Below are 20989 nucleotides of genomic sequence, written 5' to 3' on the forward strand. Positions count from 1 at the left end.
AAAGATATGCATTTCTGTTCATCCAGTCATGAGATATAGTGAAGAAAAGAGATAACCGACAATGGCTGCAATGCCTATGCGATGATGTCACCCACAGGCTTACTATGGGATATCAAATGTCGGCTGTGCCTCCTCTACCTTGAAGCTGGTGCAGGAAGTCAATCACGTTACCAGCCACAAGTGCCCTCAGAATAGTCAAGTGTATACCTTTTTAAAGTAATAAGAGTATAAGGCTTATAATGGGGGTGGGAGCATACTTAAAGTGATACTAAAAGGTTCGTTTTTTTTATCTGTTAAAATAACAAACAAGTCACGCGTGCCTCCATTGTGCAGCTCATTTTGCACAGAGTGGCCCCGAACAGCCTCTTCTGGGGTCCCTCGGTGGCTTGCACGGCTCCTACCCTCATCAGATAACCCCCTGGGATAAGCACTCTCCCAAGAAGGTTACCTTGCGGCGCACTCGAGTCCAGCATTTGCGTGCATACACACTCTGCCCCATTGAGGTGAAAACCCTCAAAGGTTTACAACCCCTTTAAAGTGAGTGTAAAGGCAGAAGTTTTGTGTGCAGCAGCCCCTCTTAGCCCCCCTAATATTTATCTGAGCCCCATCTAGTTCCAGTGATATCGTAGGAGTGTCTCAGCTGCTTGAGATTCCCCTCATTGGCTGAGACAGTAGCACAGCGCCACTGACTCCCACTGTTATCAAACTCAATAAGCCAATGAGTAGAGAAAGGGGACAGGGCCACGGCTCAGTGTCTGAACTATTTTACAGGGCAGCCAAGTATAACATGTTTATTTTTAACAAACAAAATAAAAAAAAGAAACACCCTAGTATCACTTTGTACTTGTTTTTACAATAAGCTCAAATCAAGTAATATTCAAGTGCAGCAACTCTAAGGCCCCTTTTACACGGGACGGATCAGTAATGATCCGGCCCGTGATGATCCGCTCGCTCAGTGGGGGATCACTCCATTGTCCCCGCTGAGCCGGCAGATAACAGGGCGGTCCCTGCACACTGTGCAAGGACCGCCCTGTCAGCTCTCCGCTCTCCTCTATGGGGGATCGGATGAACACGGACCGTCTGTCCGTGTTCATCCGATCCGCTCTGCAGACGGATAGAAAAATAGGATTTTCCTCCGTCTGCAGAATCGGACAATAGCGGAGGCGGACAATATCAGGCGTCTGTGGATGTTCATCCGCAGACACCCGCTATCCCATAGGGATGCATGTATGTCCGTATTTCATCCGCAAATGGATGGATGAAATACAGACATTATGTCCGCATGTGTGAAAGGGGCCTAAAGCCTAGTACACATGGGCCCAATTTTGGGGCGGCATTGGCCAGTTCAACAGAAACCAGACATTTGGCCCGTGTGTACTGGGAGTCAGGCAAGCTTCCGAAGAGGCATGACAAAAAAAGCTCTGCCAATCAGCCCCTGATCAATGCTCTCAGCCAATGGCCCCCCTGTCAGAAAACAACAGAACAGAACAGCAGGGGAGATCACTGTACCAACATTGGGTAGTTAGTACAGCGCATCCTCCTGAGCGGTCAGTTTTTTCCCCCCATTCGGACCTGCTGGGTTGAACGAAAAAACAAAAACAAAACTACTGGTGTGTACTAGGCTTTAGACTGGCAGAGAGAGGGGCAACGCTGGAAGCCAACCAGCTGAGATGCCTGAAAATATGCCAACAAGGAACATGCTTAAAGGCAAATAGAACAGAAGCATGAGATGCTGCTTCTTCACTAGAACATCAGCAGACTGGGGCATCAGCAGTGAATTCCATAAAGCACAATTCTGGAGCTGCACCCAGGGGGTAACTGTTCATTTCTGTCCAGGGAACGGCAGATGGCTCTCCAGCAGTAAACCATTCATTGGCATTCTCAGTATAATGCAGGGCTATGGGTACTACATCGGTCTTGATGTCAGAGGATCTTAAACTGTTGGAGCATAGGCAAGAGGAGGCTACATGGGCTGGCCTAGCAACATGGAGCAGCCTTCAGGGGAAGAGGATCAGGTAAGGTTTGAATTTTCCCCAGAGTTCAGCTTTGCGATATAGAAAGTGGTTTCAGCCTCCTGGCATGTTGTGGCAAAGCTGGGTAAATCTCAGGACTGAATGGAAAAAAGTGCAACTTTAAGCAAGTAAAACAGACCCTTACATATGGAGTCTGGAGTACGCCTGGATTTCAGATTTAAATCTCAATATTACCGAGGGCTAGAAAACTAATTTTTCTTCAACAGCTCTGGTTCGATTGAGCTCAAATAGGAATCCCTTCCATCAAACCATGTGCATTGTAACAATGCTTTGTTGACTCCAAAATGGAGCCTGAGATCACTTCAAACTATAGCTCATTCAACACTTTTGCACTCAAATGGAATGACAGATTTCCGTTACAAAATAAAATAATCACCTCTACCATCTCCACATAAAAAATTGAGGAATACAAGCAAGTCACTTACTGGGATTCCTAATATTTGAGGATCTACAGGTTGACGAAATGGAAGAGATTCTGGATCTTGACGGTATAAAACCTCTAGTGTAGGCATGAGAGCTTGGCGTAGCTCCTCCGGTTTGAAAACTTATCCCCAAAAAATAAATATTAGTAGAAGTTAAAAACTACAAAAACATATACATGGAATCAATCAGAACATTAGCAAGCTTAAAAAATGTACTTGTAGACAGATTTTGTTCCTTACCTTGCTACAGATCCATTACTGCGACAGGCAGCCTCACTGAACAGGCAGCCAACACAAATATTCAAATACATAACAGAGCACCCAATAATTAGAGCTCCTAGGGGGCTTAGCAAACAATGTTGCCCTATTCTGGAAACACGTTAATGTGCTTCTAATAGCATGCAAATGCTGCTTTAGTAATGTTATGCTGACAAGTTCTCATTTTTCAGTTCATTAAAAGTCAGCAGCTACAAAAATTGTAGTCATTTTAATATACACACACTCGCCTAAAAAGGTCCAGCGATGGACAGTTGAAGCCTCGATTCTCTTCACCGCCTCTCCATCACTAGCGTGGGTACCCGGCTGTGACAGCTTGCAGCTTCACTGCTGTCTGCCCACTGCACATTATCGGGTCGCACTGCCTTGTCCTTAACGGCCGAGCAATATTCTGGGACCTGTGACATGTTCCAGAAGATAGCAAGGAGAGAGAAGTGATTGCCTAGGCGGCTTGACCGGAAGTGAGAGCTCAGTGGGTTAGCACCCTTAAAGCGGAAAATTCCACTTTCAGGTGAAACTTCGCTTTAAACAGATTAAACAATTTATAGAGTAGTATGGGTTAATTAAAGTGGTTGTAAAACCTGTTACACCACTTTTACCTACAGGTAAGCCTATAATAAGGCTCACCTGTAGGTACCTTAAATATCTCCTAAGCTTGCACAGTTTGGAGATATTCAGTATAAGCACTGCAGAAATGGGCCGATGGTGCCATTTCTTCAGGAGTCGCACCGTGACCGACAGCTCCTGCATGTAACTGCGGTGGAAGAGGTTTACGCTGTACTCGGAGGGCCGAAGCCGATCCATCTGGCATTGTTCTAAGGCAAGTATTTCATAACGAGCTAGTATGCAATCCATATTAGCTCATTATGTCTTTCTTGTAGGGTTTGTTTTTTTTCCCCTGAGGTTTACAACCTCTAAGTACATGACCCATATCCCAACAACTTATAGAACAAACAAAATGGCAAGAAAGTAGGACTTTTTAGGGGGGGAAAAAAAAAAAAAGACAGACAAATGAATAAAAATATCAGTGTGAAAAAATATTTTAGAACACACACAAAAATAATAATAATAATAAAAATATATAGGTCCTATCAGGTTACCAATATTACTTCCACCACTAGCTAATATATCCTTATTGATTAGACAGAATGCAGTTTTTCATTTATTTTCTATGTATATTTACAGAGGGTATAGAAAAGAATCGCCCCACTTTAAAATAGTCATATTTTGTTGCTTTGCAGCCTGAAATAAAGACAGACACTTTTTTTTTTCAAGCTGTATTTACTCGTACAACTTATAACATTCAAGTGAAAGAGTACACCAACACAAAAATAATTCAAAAACAGAATCATTGAGTTGTAAAAAGGATCACCCCCTTACGTCAATATTTTCTTGAACAACACCTTGCTTTAAAATTACAACCTTTAGTCTGTTGGGATATGCTTCTACTAATTTTGCACATCTAGACTTTGCAATATTTTCCCACTCTTTGCAGAACTGCTCAAGTTTAGTTAAATATTTGACAGCATGGTCTCATCTGACTATAAACACCATTTTCCATGTGGCCTCACAATCTTCAAGTTGCATTTACGATGGTCAGATGAGACCAAGGCTGAATTTTTTGGCCTCAAAACTAAACCATAGGCCTAGTGGAAAAACCAATACACCATCCAAATAACACCATTCCTGTAGTAAAGCATGGAGGTGGCAATATGCTATTATGGGGGTGTTACTCTGCAGAAGGGACTGGAGCACTTGTCAGAATAAAAGAAAAAAAAATAATGGATGAGGCCAAATACCATCATATTCTTGAGGAAAATCTAATGCTCCCTGCCATAAAGTTGTCAGTGGGAAGAAGATTTACCTTCCAACATGACAATGACCCAAAGCAAAAATGACTAAACTTTGGTTTGAAGGAGAAAAAAGTGAATGTCCTTGCATGGTTTAGTCAGAGCCCAGACTTTAAATTTGAAAATCTGTGGAATGACTTGAAGTCCACAAACTGTCAAACTTAACTGAACTTGTGCAGTTTTGTAAAGAAGAGTAGGGAACTATTACAATCTAGGTGTGCCAAGTTACTTAAGACCTATCCCAACAGACTAAAGGCTGTAATTAAAGAAAAAAGGTGGTTCAACAAAATACTGACATAATAGAGGCGATCTTTTCCAAACCCATAATCAATTCGGTTTTTGAATTTGTTTCTGACATGTTGGCGTTACACGTTGTTCACTTGGATGTAATAAGTTGCACTAGTAAATACAGCTGGATAAAACAAAAAAGTCTTCATTCCAGCTTACAAAGCAACAAAATGTGATTTTGAATGGAGGTGATTATTTCCTATACCCACTGTATATGTTCATGATCCCCATAGCTGCTGACTGCCAAATCCTCTGTTTAGGATTTTTTGCATGGCCACACCCAAAATACTTATGTTTTTATGAACAAATTATGATATTATGCTATACTAAGTGTTTTTTTTTTTTTGGGGCATTTACATATATGTGTTGGGGTACTTCATATATTTGTATTAATATAGATAAGCTCCCTTGCGTATCCTGAGTAAGCAGACCTTTGGTCCAAAAAAAGCATTGAATATTATATGCCCCCGCTTCAGTGATAAAGTCACCAATATATTGACAATATATAGGAGGCAAAAATGCTGAATATTCATGCAGATGATTGTTGTTGAAATATAAAAACCTCTTTGTTGTGGTTTATGTATGGTATGGGTGTATTACTATATACACATCTCTTAAAGTGATTGTAAAGTCTTTTTTTCCCCCAATAAAATAACAAACCTATACTTACCTGCCCCGTGTAGTGGTTTTGCACAGGGCAGCCCGAAACATTCACTTCTTGGGTCTCTGGCTGGAGCTCCTGGTCCCTCCCTCCTGTTGAGTGGCCCCCACAGCTATGGCAGCACCTGAGCCCAGCTACAGCTCAGTGTATTCAGTCAGGCACAGAGCTGTAGTTTGGCCTTGCCCCCTCTCTTTCCCGATTGGCTGCCTTTGACAGCAGCAGGAGGCAATTAGGAGGGAGAGTCCCGGATGGCAGAGGCACTTGTGGACATCACTGGATAGAGATAGGGCTCAGGTGATAGGGCTGCTGCACACAGAAGGCTTTTTATCTTGATGCATAGAATGCATTAATCTAAAGAACCTTCTGCCTTTATGACCCGACCGCTTTAATAGCAAATGCTTTATAAGTGATTTTAGCGATGTTTAGAATAAAGGGATTTATTTTTATTATTTCACCTAGATTTTTGTTCCCTAAAAAGGCCTACATTATTGTTATAGCCTTGTTATTTAACAGGTCAAACTCAAATGCATACAGATAGTCCATATTAGTAAGCACAGAAAGGGGCAGCATTGTGCTGGTTATCAGTTGTTTACCTGGGTTGCCTCTATCATTTTAAAAAACTGACTGGAAAGCTACTTTGCATAATTATACCAATTACATTTGTGCAATTGCATGTATGATGGGTAGAAACAGACTGTGGGCTACATTGTAAGCAGGGACCTCAGTTTCATGTGATATTCTGCACACCCAGGTATCAGCTGGACCAGACATTTAAGAAAATAGAAAGAAAAATCCTAAGGGATTCTAAGGGGTCAAGAGGTGAGCCCCCATTCAACCAGATGGATCTGGGGTTGCACCGATAGACCACCCTGTAGGCATAAGGCTTGGTCTTATGCCCCATACACACGACCAGACTTTTCAACATCAAAAGTCTGATGGAATGATTCCGGCAGACTATTCGAACGTGTGTGGGCTGCAGCGGACTTTTGATTTGCAAAAGTCTGACAGACTTTAGAAATGGAACATGTTTCAAATTTTTCCGACAGAACTCTGCCAGACCCAGAAATCCGCTCGTGTGTGTGCTAGTCTGACGGACTAAAACCGACGCTAGGGCAGCTATTGGCTACTGGCTATGAACTTCCTTATTCTAGTCCAGTCATATGTCATCACATTCGAATCCGTCAGACTTTGGTGTGATTGTGTGTGGCCAAGTCCGTTCATTCGGAAAGTCCGTCAGAACTCCGTCGAAAGTCTGCCGGACTTAAGTCCTGTCGTGTGTACGCGGCATTAAAGTGGTTAGAAGAGTGGGTCATGTGTGGCATAAAGCTTCTAATGTTGGGTATAAAATGGCAGGGCAGTTCAAACACATTTTTGGAAGAGAGACACCCCAATGTATTAAGCTGAGAGGCATGTTGAGAGCATGGAAGATTTACAATTTTTGCCACAAATTTTAGATTTTTTTATTTTTTTTAAACACCAAGTTGTAACTTTAATAAGATATTGCTTACACATATCATGGGTATATGTTGAATTACAACCCAAAACACCATACTGCTCCCGAGTATAGGGATACCACACGTGAGAATTTTCTGGCAGTCTAGCCATATACAAGACCCACCCAAAAAAAAATAAGCATCTTTAGGCTTTTAAAGGGAGTTATTGCCTTACTACCTATTACAGTTTCAGAGGCCCAGAAATACCAGGATGGTACAAAACACCCCCCAAATGACCCCCACAGAAAAGTAGAATTTTTTTTCTTTTTTTGGGTTAGCTCCAGTGGTGATAAATTACCACCAGAAGAAAGCTCTATTTGTATGGGAAAAAAAACACATTAATTTTGCTTGGGCAGTGTAGCATGACTGCGCAATTACCAGTTAAAGTTGCACAGTACCGAATAGCAAAAAAAATGCCCTGGCCAAGAAAGGGGTTTAGTAAAGCAGTTAAAGCTTATCATAAAAAAAAAAAAAAAAAAAAGGAAGGATAGTAGTTGAAAAGAAGAGGCTTACCCTTTACTTTAGACTCCCCTGCAGGAGAACACTGTGGAGCAGGTATGTCTGTTTTTTCTTCTTCCTCTTTTACATCTGAAGCTATACTGTTCTTTTCTGCACAATCCATCACTTCAGACTTGCAGTCAACTTCAGCTTTAACCTGTTATATAAAATAAATATTTACAGCACAGCTTTGCTACCATCAACCTTGGGGGGGGGGGGAGTGATGAGCAGAGCAGATTGGTTACAAAGAATTCAAACACACATTTCAGTTCTTGCCAATTTACAAGACAGATTAGCATAGGGTTTTGTCTCATTAACTACTAACACAGCCTGAGCACAAAACTTTTAGGGTACCATTATTATACAGGATTTATTTAGTGCCAACAGTTTGCGCAGCGCTTTACAACATGAGGGCAGACGGTACAATTACAAGAGTAGCCAGAATCTGAAGCAGACGTGCGTGGCAGTCGAATGGTTTCTAGGCTTCCTTTTCAAAGTATAACTGAATAAGCTAGAAACCAATTGGCTACCATGCCTGCTTTGATTTTGGTTGCTCCAGTTCTGATATTTTCAGATTGTGTGTAAACAGATAGCACCCTACTATAACAAAATATCTGCATACACACTATAATGGCAGAGAATTAAACTGAAAGTGGAACTGCAAGAAGGAGGAAAAAAAAAAAAGGGGGGCAAACAGCTTACCTGATAGGAGTGATGATGATCGCTCAAGCAAGTCATTAAAGTGATTGTAAAGCCTCGTGTTTTTTTTCCATAAAAATATCAAACATGCTATACTTATCTGCTCTATGCAGTGGATTTGCACCTGGCCCCTCCCTCCTGCTGAGTGCCCCCAACAGCAAACAGCTCGCTATGGGGGCAGCTGAGCCAAGTCACAACTCCCTGTGTCCATTCAGACATGGGTCTGTAGCCCAGCCCCCACTCTCTCCTGACTGGCCAACTGACTTTTTGATTGACAGCCACAGGAGCCAATGGCGCCGCTGCTGTCTTGCAGCCAATCAGGAAGGAGGGTCTCAGACAGCCGAGACACTCACGGACAGAGATAGGGCTCTGATAGATATTGCGGGGGCTGAGGGCGGCTGCTGCACACAGAAGGCCTTTCATCCTAATGCATAGAATGCATGAAGATAATAAAAAGAACAAAAAACCTTCTGACTTTACAACCTTTAAAGCTACATGCCCTAGCATAAGAGTATGTTAAATTTGGCATTAATAAAAAGCACCAGGTGTATAGCCTTCCATGTGTGTATATAAATATAGTTACTATTAACAGACAAGGGCAGTCCAGGTATTGCAATAACTTACCTCTGACTTCTCCTCAGGAGGAGCTTCTACAGTTTCTGGTTCTACTTCTTCTTGTTTAATTTCCATATTAACATCTTGCTGAGGATGCTCAGGGGCATTCTGCTGTGAACCGTTATCAGGGCTATTAGCTGTTGATGGGCTGGATCCAGAGCATTCCAAAACAGGCGTAGACTCCAAATGCTGTCAGACAAATGCAGTTAAATTAGTAGACAAGAAAATGCCTGACAGATTTACTATACATGCATGCAAGCAAGCAAATGCTCCTGATACTTTAGTTAGGGCTGGACAAACCTGTGCTTCCATTTGCTTTAGGAAACCAACAAGTCATGATGTTCAATTACCTTGCTTTTCTTTTTGAATGCCAGTGTTTATATGACGTTGCAGCTCACCTGATCAGCACTACTGTATCGTCACGACGTGGTAAATTTGCATTCCAGGCAGTTAAACCAATTTACTCTATTGGAGGCCACATGATCTCCTTGGTTGACATCAGAGGGAGATCTCGACTCATCCCGCAGAAGCCATGTCTCAGAGCTGTAAAGCGGCTGTCAGTCACATGACTGGCCTGAAGACAGCTCTAAATGGGCATCTACAATGCTCGCTTTTAGAAATGACTTTCATAGTGTGATATGCTAGTCTCTAAGAGGGGATGGCAGTGATGTGAAATTTAGACTTAAAACACTTTAATGCAATTGGACAGTAGTAAACCTTCAAGGACATGGCCCCCTGGGTGCCTCCACTGTAACCCTACGCATTAAGCTAGGTTTACTCTAAAACATAAATTAGTATGAAAATTCTGTACATGCAATGGCTTGATGAATGCCGTTTGAAATTCAATCTGCTTTTAAACATGTAATTTTTGAATAAATGGACTACACAGAACAAAAAACACACACACTGTGAGAAATTAACTTGAACAAAAAAGTAGATTGCATCCATGCAGGATTAGAAAGTTGAGCAAATGTATGTAAAGCTAAATTTTTAACCAAGAATAGGAAGGGTGGCCTGTATCTTGTATAAAAAAAAGATACGGAATTCCAAGGCAAGTCAAAATGCCCCTCATCTTAAATCGTACTGTACATAGTCAAAATATTTATAGATCCTGAGATGTCACCAAGAATATATATTATATAATAAATGTTACATATCGCCACGTACGCCAGAGTGAGAGCAATAATTCTAGCATAAGACCTCCTCCGTAACACTAAAATGATGACCTATAAAAGGTACTTTTGAAGCGCCACCTACAAATATAGGGTACTGAAGTCATGTAACCAGCCCACACAAATTTAAGGTTTGGCATAATGGGTATTTAAAAATTCTGTGTTTTCTAGACAGAAATATTGTGTTACATAAAAAATTGGAATTACCACTATTTTATTCTCTATGGTGTCCGCTTTCAGAAAATATATAATATAAGAAAATATATAATGGTTTGGGGGTGTTTTGTGTAATCTTCAGGCCAAAAAAACAAAAAACAAAAAACCAACCCAAAAACAGCTCTGCCGGCGAAAAGGTTATTTTACGTTAGGCCATTTAATTTAGCGAATTAATCAAATGGGGGGGGGGGGGGGGTGCATTTAAAGTACTAACACCCTAGCATGCTTTGCAGGGAGGGATATTTAAAAAAAAAAAAAAAAACACGGCTACATCTCTGCTCTGTATACAGAACCTTGTGTTAGTAAACAGGGCTCTGTATTGTGATTCGCTAAGCTGATCAGCAGCTCTTGGCCATAAATCATTGACTGGTACCTGCTAACTGACTTGTGCTGTAATGGAAATTTTAACTGCAGGTGATGACAGACATAACTGGCAACTAGTTGTCTGCCTGCCTACTTCCCGACATTTTTTTGTCAATTTCCTATTTTAAACAAAACAGCCAACGAAGGTGAAGTCATTACATACTGCAACAACTTTGTATTATTACTAGACAGATAGCTAAAAAGGCAGAAAATACTTACCAGAGGGCTTGAGTGCAGGTGTTTTGGTGGTGGCAGCGGCGGTGGTGGTGCAGGAGTTGAGACAGGTGTTGACAAACTTGATTGTGATGGAGGCCGAGACAATGGTGCTTGTGTCAACTGTTGTGGTGATGCAGTAAATGACTGCTCAACAGATGAAGCTCCTGCTAATGGTGGTGTTACTTGGGGTGGAGAAGGGCTCTCATTGCTCTGCATTTGCTTCAAAGATGCAGCAGTTGACACATGTTCAGTAGGTATCAATGCATGAGATGTAGCCATCCCTGGAGATGTAAGTTGGGGGGTTGGTGTACGGCTTGGGGTACGGCTTGGAGCTGGGGATAAATTATGATGGACTGGTGTCTGCACACGACTTTCGTGTGGATTCTCAACTGACTCCTGAGGTACCACTGGAGAACTCACAGAACGAGGAGAGTTCTGCCCCTAAAATAAAATGCATATGAAAACATTTTATTAAATAAAAGAAAAAACAAAACTTCAACTACCAAAATTACTTATATATAACTAGTCTCACCTGTGCAGGGGGATTCTGACTCACAGATTGAGGCATGGGCATGCCAGGAGAGTTCAGACCCACAGTGTTCAACACAGAAGACGACACCTGGAATTGATTTGGGGACACGAAACGATTCTGAGGAACCTGAGACGCACATGCTGACTGAGGAAATCCCAACTAAAAAGGAATCAGAAGTTACAGCTATAAAACCAAATTTGCCCAATTTATGAAAACAGAAAGATTCCAATACATTTTTAGATTATTCCTGGTCATAACTAAATTCTGCAAGAAAACAAACACACAAAGAAAAAAAACACACACACACACACACACACACACACACATTTGATTATTCAATGCATTTCTCTATCCAAAATGAAGAAAAAACTTTTACTTAACGTTAAGGTTATAACCCTTGTCAGGATTTTTTTTTTGCCATCCGTCTCTCATTGGGGAGATTGCACTTCCTTCCCCAGACATGAAACAGGAAGAGGAAGCCCCTCTAAAGTGAGGCAATCTCTGGTTGTCACCAGAAGTAGCATTCTTATGGGAAGATTTCCCCTCCAATTGCTGTTCAGGGGACATCCCAAAATTTGGGATTTTTTTTTTCATCTTCACTGATAGTCGTAAACTTTAAAAATAGAGAAGGTGAATTGTCTCAATGGGGGGCACAGACAGCAAAAGAAAAAAAAAAGAAATTAAAAAAACGCCTTCGAGATAGTCTAAAACCATTCCAACTCTTTAAAAAAAAAAAAAAAAAATTGCCTTTAGCTATATTTTAAATGCCTGACCAGAGCCAAAGGAAAACATTACATGCACTGTATTACAGAGTATCCTGTTTACAACTGGATTGAAACAGCAAACTGGTATTTAAATATTTCAGATGTTTCTTCTATTAACCAACCTGATTCATAGGTGCAGACTGTCCTGTCTGCTGTGATATTGGTGCCTGCTGCCTTTGGATCATTGATTGCAAGGGCATACCGGACTGCCCAAACTGGCTCATTCCTGTGTCCAAAAAGGAAACGAAGTGTTAAGGCTACAATTTCTTACCGTGACAACCCCACGAAACAAAAATAAATAAAAGTAGTGCTACTTGAACCCCACTGCAATTCATGTAGGAGGTATGAAAATTACACCTTTGAAATAAAATGCACCCGGAGGCTAAAGCATGCAACAGCAGAGGCCTAAACAGCCACCTGGCAAAAAAAAAAAATTGCTTTAAAAATATGAACAGCGATCAGGAGAGAAAAAAAAAAAAAGGGGGGGGGGGGGGTGTATATCATGCCTGGAAGAGACCGATAAACCTCAGAGGGGGGGGGGGGGGGGGAGGAGCGTTTTCAGCTGTTGACACCCGCCATCTCTGGAAGTGGCAATAAACTGGGGAATAAAACAAACCTAGTGGCAGAGAATACTGCTTTAGCCATAAAGTATATGTAAAACCTCACCTTCTAAAACAACCCTTTCAATGCAAGGCAAAACCTTGGTGCATATTATATTATATATTAGATCCATAATGGGCTTAGAGAGGTGGGGTGAAGACTGCAGGACCACAAGCAAGAGCAATACACTGATCTTCCCAGTGAAGAGCTGTGCAGAGGGAAAGGTCAGCACAAGTCTTGGCCATTGCAGGACAGGCAGGCTGTGCCGCCAAGAACAGCCTGAACACTGACCATGCTGGGATGGATGTGTTTCTATGCATTAGTGTGGTCAGATGGAAATAGGAAAGCAGCGAGACTGGCAGGAACACCAAGGATTTCACACAAAAAGAAAAATACAAAGAGAACAGGATACTTTTTAAAACAAGTACACGGTCCAACATGCACAAATCAGGAATCTGAAATATTCAGGTAGCACACACTTTATGTGCAGAAGTACAACTTTACAATATGAAAGGAAGAAGAAGAAGAGGAAGAAGAAGAAGAAGAAGAAGAAGAGGAAGAAGAAGAAGAAGAAGAAGAAGAAGAAGAAGAAGAAGAAGAAGAAGAAGAAGAAGAAGAAGAAGAAGAAGAAGAAGAAGAAGAAGAAGAAGAAGAAGAAGAAGAAGAAGAAGAAGAAGAAGAAGAAGAAGAAGAAGAAGAAGAAGAAGAAGAAGAAGAAGAAGAAGAAGAAGAAGAAGAAGAAGAAGAAGAAGAAGAAGAAGAAGAAGAAGAAGAAGAAGAAGAAGAAGAAGAAGAAGAAGAAGAAGAAGAAGAAGAAGAAGAAGAAGAAGAAGAAGAAGAAGAAGAAGAATTTAAATGGGGGGGGGGGGGGAAGAAAACAAAAAACAAACACTCTAAGTGAAATAAATCCCCAAATGTAAAACATTTCTATTTTATAGGGAAACAAAGTCATATCTTAGCTATGCTAGAGGTCTGGGAGGTGACCTTCACCCACCTTGGTCCTATATAGCACCCTGTGGCCAACTACGATCACTGCACCATGTGAGGAACACAGGGTCTAGTAGCCAAACCAAAATATTACAGGCCAGCCCCATTGATGCAGAGTCTGGGTACGGTTCCCAAGATAAGTAATGAAGGCAACCAGTCATAAATCTCCTGGAGACCCCCGGAGGCAGTAAGTAGTTGGATCTTGACAGAAGTGTCAAACAAAAAGGAACAAATTGGTGCAGAAACTTCCAGGAACAAGGGGTCCATCAACTAAGGACACTAGCACAAAAACAGTAGTCCCAAGGTGTAGGTGGGGTTATGAAGGTACTCTAAAGGGGCATTCCCCAACAAAGCTTTTACCGGTGACCAATAATCTGAAGGTAGTGGATTACCACCCATGGTCTAGGACTACACGTCACGTGTAGTACTTTTTTTTTTTTATAATTATATAAATGTTATTTTTAAACCCATGGAGGAATTCTCATAGGAAGAATAAAATCATTTTTTGTACAATAATTGCAATAGACCACCATGCCCAATTAGCTAACTGTACCTATACCTTGGGCACTACATAAACAATTTGTATACAGCTCAATTGTTACGAATATAGGGTACACAGTCACCATCCTTGATTCAAATGTATCCTAACAATATAGATGAGGTAGAGATTGCCAACTTCGGCTAATAACCCTGAAGAAAGCAGAGATACAACATATGTTCCAACGGCAAGCCTCCTTTGCTGAGGGGGAAAGCGTGGGGAAAATGCTAGCACAACTGGTGAAGAATAACACGGGTTCCTCCTCAATATCGGCGATTAGGATTCCTGAGGGTGAGGCTACAACGGAAACAGGGAGTATATGCCAAGTATTTGAAGGATATTATAAAAAATTATATACTGCACAGAAAGTGGGGATGGAGGAGCAAATGGAAACATTTCTAGGTCAATTAGAGGTACCATGTTTGAAACAAGAAGAAAGAGAAGAACTGGAAGCCCCAATAACTTTAAAAGAACTTCAGGAAGCAGTTGCGAGTATGCCAAACCAGAAGTCGCCAGGGCCGGATGGGCTACCGATTGAAGTTTATAAAAATTTTGGCGAGATACTGCTTCCTGAACTCCTTGAGATGTTAAGAGGAGCATGTGGGGAGGGTAAATTGCCACCATCAATGATGGAGGCGGTTATAATCCTGTTGTATAAAGAAGGAAAGGACGCCCTAGATGTTGCAGCGTATAGACCAATCTCTCTCTTGTGTACCGATACAAAGATACTGGCTAAGGTATTAGCGAATAGGCTTAGTCGAGTTATAGCAAGATTAGTCCATATGGACCAAACAGGGTTCATAGCTAACAGGTCAACGAGTATAAATATTAGAAGAGCTTTTTTGAATCTGCAGATCCCAATGGATAATGATACTCCGGGTGCAGTAGTGGCATTAGATGTAAGGAAAGCATTTGATAGCGTAGAATGGGGATACATATGGAAAGTCTTGGAGAAATTTGGCATGGGTCCTTCCTTCATAGGTTGGATTAGGATGTTATATGATAAACCTAGTGCGAGACTAAAAATTAACAATGAGTTATCCGGGAAAATAGAGCTGGGGAGAGGGACTAGGCAGGGGTGTCCATTATCGCCCCTGCTCTTTGCGTTGGCTATAGAGCCCTTGGCATGTGCAATTAGAGCAAACCGGGAGATAGTCGGTTTTGTAAGGAAAACTGGAGAGGAAAAAATCTCACTTTATGCAGATGATATCCTATTGTTTCTGGGGGATATGAGGTACTCATTACCAAGGGCAATGGGATTAGTGCAAAGGTTTCGAGGCTTCTCAGGGCTGGAGATTAGTTGGGAAAAGTCGGAATGTCTCCCTCTGGACCCAACTGATCAGCAAACGGCCCTGGGAACCCCCCAAATGCCAATGGTGGACAAGTTGAAATACCTGGGAGTAACCTTGACAAGGGATCCTAAGCAATTTATAAGTTATAATTTAGTTCCATTATTGGTTAAGTTCAAACAAAAAATTGCTATATGGAAGCGAATGCCTCTCTCGGTGGCTGGTAGATGTAACCTGATAAAAATGATATGGATGCCCCAACTTTTATATATATTGCATAATGCCCCAACATGGATCAATAGAAGTTGGTTTAATAAAATCGAGATGTTGTTTAGGGAGTTAATATGGAAGGGAGGACAGGCTAGATTGAGGTTGCGGATGCTCCAGCTACCGGGAGAGGAAGAAGGATTCGCAGTCCCCTATCCGGAGTGCTACTTCTGGGCGTCCCAGTTACAACAGCTAGGGGGGATTGATGAGATGAACGGAGGAACCCCAAATGGGAGATTAGTATTAACAGGCTCCCCACATAGCAAGCTGATTGAGACCCTGGAAGCGGACTCATTCCAGTGTAGATGTCCCACAGTAAAAATGATGTTAAAGCTATGGGATATAGTTAAAAAAAAAATGGGATATAGTAAAATAACAAAGTATACACCTCTTTGGAACAATAAGAAGCTACAGGAAATATGGCGGGTTGGAAAAATTTTAGAATGGGAAAAATGCGGTATTGTAAGGCTTAGCCATTTATATGGCGGCAGGGGTATCAAATCTTTTGATCAACTGCAAAAAGAATTTAAGATATCACAAAATTCACTCTATGCTTATATACAAGTGAGGCATGCCTTAAAGACCCAGTTTGGAAATGTATCATTAACATGGGAAGAACTGCCCTTGCTATATCCAGTAGCACAAGTAGGACCCACTAAAGGACTAATATCTAAACTCTATGCCCAGCTGAGTGAACAGACTAACAGCGAGAGGAAAGGGAGGGTTGAGAAGGGGAAATGGGAGCATGATCTAGGCAATATAACAAGGGCACAGTGGAAAAATATCCTATCAGCATGCCCAAAGGTCTCGGTTTCTCCTCCCCATAGGATTTCCCATCTGATGGTAATTAACAGAGCATATTATACTCCCCAGAAATTATTTAGATTTGGTAAGAGAACGGATGACCGTTGCCCCAGGTGTGGGGGGGTCAGGGAATTTAATACATATGCTCTGGAAATGTCCTAAATTATTCAGATACTGGGAAGGAGTGGCAGAGACAATAAGTAGGGCCTTTGGGACCGTGATAGAATTAAACCCCATAGTGTGTATTTTAGGATATAGAAATGAGGAAGTAGAGAGAAAGGGAGTAACAACGGTAATTTTAAGATGTCTATTCCAAGCCAGAAGAATGATTGCTAGGAGATGGCAATCAAATCTAGCCCCCACAGTAGAGGATTGGATGAGTGCTGTAAATTAATATTTATATAAGGAGAGAGCAGTATACGCAAAACGAAATAACTTAAGAGTTCAATAGAAATTGGAGATTGGATAGAAGAGATGCACACCCCAGTTTAAATCACGATAGGAAAAGGAAGAAGAGAGGGGGAGGGGGGATGGGTACTGGGAGAGAGCAGGGTGGGGGGATGGGTAGTGGGAGGGAGCTGGGTAGAGGACATTAAAGGTATGGGAAGCATTATAACATATTCACGACACATGGTAGGATAAAAGCACAAAAGATATATACTGGAGGGGAGGGGGGGGGGGGGGGGGGGGTTTGCATTGATAGAAAGGGTGGGAGGGAGGGGGGCGGGGTATATCACTAGGAAAAAATGTAGGAACTGCAAAAATACTCGAGGAAGGATAAAGGGGATTATGGTATTGATTAGATATTGTTTTAATTTTGCTAAGTAGATGTGATGTATGGATGTTTTTTTTCATCTCCCCCCCTTCCTAGAACTTTAAAACTCAGGCCTCTGAAAGGAAGGAATATGTATTGAAATTTGGGTAATGTTATTTTAAGATGTGGTCTGTATACTGTGAAAATTTAATAAAGATTAATATAAAAAAAAAAAAAAAAAAAAAAAAAAAAAGAGATTGCCAACTTCAATGTGTTTTGTGCTTGGCTTCAGAAGGCAGAGATAATATAGTAAAAATCAAAGTCACATTTAAAAGTTGCTGGCATGGTAAGCTGAGCCAAGATCATCCTGTGTGGGGGACCCCAGAGGAAGAGGAGAAGGGCTAGGCCACCATCCATTGAACGCAACACTTTCATGAGTTAGGTATGCTTGTTGTCAAAGGTTCACTGAAATGAACTAATCCATATCTTTAAAAAGTATGAAAACCTAAATTTTATAGTTCTTTGCATTTCCTATTTGTCACATTCCAGGGACCAATAGCCCACATATGCCCCCGTGTCTCTTGATACTAGTGTCTGTGTGTCCCCCCCTGTACTCCAATCATGTATTTTAAGAAAAAATTTTAAAATGCTATGCTTTTTTTAATGAAAAAAGAGAAAAGAAAACCTTTTATTCTGTTTTTGGCACCTATAGTCCTATAGTGTAAATTTACACTTATACGCTTTGGTAAATATACAAGTCAAATTTTAGATTTATCTTCTTCAAAAACAGTTTGTTGGAATGAAAAGGTAAAAATCATGTCCAACAAACCTAGTGTCTGCAGCAATTTAGTCTCAGCTAGATATTTCTAAAATGCACCTCATAAAAACAAGAGACGTGCATTTCACACATTGTTGGCATGAGACAAAACCGTGTCCAAAATTATGAAATATGTATTTGCTTCTGAACGTACAGTTGATGTTCATGTAGCTGCTAGATAGCTGGTCCCAACCAACAGCCAGCAGCCAAATCACTGCTGTTTATGCTTAAAATGATCACTTTACCATCCTGTGAAAAGTGGATACGAATGAAAACAATTGGCATACACGAATATCTTACCTTGCTGGCTTGGCATATTATTAATCATTTGGTTTTGAACAGCAGATCGTAGAATGTTTTGATCTGGGGCTGGACCATCTACATAAAGTAAAGGAGTAAAAATTATTTACTAAAATAAACAAGTTCTGTGTTTAAATTGCAAACACAAATCAATGTGAACATATCAAAATATATTAAAACGGTAAAGCCAAAATATAAGTCCAACTAGAAAATGCATAAAGATAACCATTTCCTAGACTGCTGATTGAACAATAAAACGCATAAGCAACAAATAAAACCAGTTGTGAGCACATTTGCAAACAGAATCCGATTACCTAGCTCTCAGTACCATTAGGGTTTACATACTTTGCATATAAAACTATCAATGTATTTCACATATTTAACCCCTTCGCATCCAGGCCAATTCTGACATTTCTCTTCTACATGTAAATTTCATAATTTTTTGCTAGAAAATTACATAGAACCCCCAAACATTATTTTTTTTTTTAGCAAAAACCCTAGAGAATACAATGGCGGTCATTGCAACTTTATCTCGCATGGTATTTGCGCAATTTTTCTAACACTTTTTCAGAAAAAAAAAGCTAGCCCAATTTTTTTTGCATAATGTGAAAGATACGCCGAGTAAATAGATACCCAACATGTCACGCTTCAAAAATGCACACGCTCGTGGAATGGCGCCAAACATTGGTATTTAAAAATCCCCATAGGCGACGCTTTAAATTTTTTTTACTGGTTACATAGGAGGTCGAGGTCTAGGGCTAGAATTATTGCTCTCGCTCTAACGTTTGCGGTGATACCTCACGTGTGGTTTGAACACCATTTTCATATGTGGGCGGGACTTACGTATGCGTTCGCTTCTGCGTACGAGCTCACGGGGACAGGGGCGCTTTTAAAAAAATTTTTTATTGTTAATTTTAATTTTTTTTAGTTTGACACTTTAAAAAAAAAAAAAAAAAGTGATTACTTTTATTCCTATTACAAGGAATGTAAACATCCCTTGTAATAGGAATATAGCACGATTGGACCTATTTACAGTAAGATATGGGGTCAATCAGACCCCATATCTCACCTCTAGGCTGGGAAGCCTAAAATCAAAAAAGCCAAAACGGTGCCGTTAATTTGAATGCAGAGGCCGGGCGCAGAACAGCCGCTATGATCATTCTTATGGTGCAGGGAATCGCCAGCTGAAAATGCCAATATCTGAATGTCTGTGACCTCAGGCATCATTCAGATATTACACCACAAAGCCCACAACATCATATGACGTAGCTTGGGCACCAAGTGGTTAATTGATTTTGTTCTATAAAATATACATTTAAAACATGTGAACTGTTTGATATGTGCAAAATAAATAAAAAATACCTAATGATATTGCCTGAAATCCAGAAATCTCATACATTCCTGTATACTCTGTTGCACGGCTAGTGTTACCAGCCCTGCACACTTCTCCTTGAACACCTACAATGATATGTGGCTAAAAAGAGGGGATGGGATCTGTAGTCCTAACACACTTGCCATTCTAAAAAGGGACAATGTCACTCCCTATAAAGTATGGCAAGTATTGTCACCCTAGGAAAAGAAGGTTGCTACTAACACAACCAAGTGCAAACTAAAATAAGAAAAAAAAAAAAAAAAAAAGGGTAGAAGGATGACCAGGCAGTATTGGGCATAATTGAAAGCAGAGGGTTGGGACCTGTGTTCCTCAATGAACTCCACAAAACAGATTCTGCTGTAAATAGACTACATCCATTTTACTTCTTATATATTGAGGGACTCGTGACAATTGGCAGGTCCAAAAACAGTCCAGCTGAGGGGTGGGCAACAAAAAAGAGGCCCACATAAAACAGAATTGGAGGCTGCCTAAAACACAAAGAGCTGCATGAAGAACTTTACACTTGAAGCTGGCATCCAATGAGGCTTGAACATCCACCTAGTAAAAAACTTCAAAAAGGTGAGAAGAGACAATCAGGTCACAGCCTTTCAAATCCAAGAACCAGTAAAATCGGATGCTGAGAAAGCCCAAAAAGTATTGACAGATTCAGCCGAGTGAGCTTAGACAGGAAAAAGGGGTAGAACTGGACCGTTACAGACCATAGGCTTGGCAAGTATTTGGCTAAACCACTGAGAAATGGTTGCATGAGAAGCTGCTTTCCCTTTATAGAAGCCATTGGGAATGATAAAGGGGTTAGCGCTTCTAATGAAAGCAGTAGCTACAAGATAAAACACCCACTGCACAAAATATCCAGACAGTGAAGGGATATCTCCGAAGTACTGTAGCTAGACAGATGGAAGAAGAATGTCCTGGGGGGGGAAGAAAAAAAAAAAAGGTAAAAGCCCAAAACCACCTTTAGGCGCCATGTATGCGGGATGCTGAGGCAAAGGCCTGCGAGTGTTTTGTTTTTTTGAAAGCTTGAAATCAGCGTTTAGAAATGCCCATTTAGCCGCATTTGCGTCTAGAAGCGGTTAGTAAGGATAGTATCATAAGACCCTCCCCAGGCACAAAAAAAGGTTTTATTTAGCTATTTCAGCCATTTT

At 40.9% G+C, this 20989-nt stretch overlaps 1 protein-coding gene across 1 annotated transcript in view; it reads right to left on the minus strand.

The window, feature by feature from the left end:
• The window catches only part of EP300 (EP300 lysine acetyltransferase), a 108744-nt gene that overhangs the window by 34200 nt on the left and 53555 nt on the right, over positions 1–20989 (minus strand). Inside the window, exons 11-17 of the mRNA XM_077452555.1 lie at positions 18455–18532; positions 12221–12324; positions 11335–11493; positions 10806–11243; positions 8845–9024; positions 7537–7678; positions 2459–2577 (exon numbers count right to left, since the gene is read on the minus strand). Coding sequence (XP_077308681.1) covers positions 2459–2577; positions 7537–7678; positions 8845–9024; positions 10806–11243; positions 11335–11493; positions 12221–12324; positions 18455–18532 — 1220 coding nt within the window. The remainder of the gene's footprint in view (positions 1–2458; positions 2578–7536; positions 7679–8844; positions 9025–10805; positions 11244–11334; positions 11494–12220; positions 12325–18454; positions 18533–20989) is intronic.

Source organism: Lithobates pipiens, unplaced genomic scaffold (assembly GCF_037356315.1).
Source record: "Lithobates pipiens isolate NorthernLeopardFrog02 unplaced genomic scaffold, aLitPip1_a1.2 Scaffold_23, whole genome shotgun sequence".
In the NCBI taxonomy this organism is placed as follows: Eukaryota; Metazoa; Chordata; class Amphibia; order Anura; family Ranidae; genus Lithobates; species Lithobates pipiens.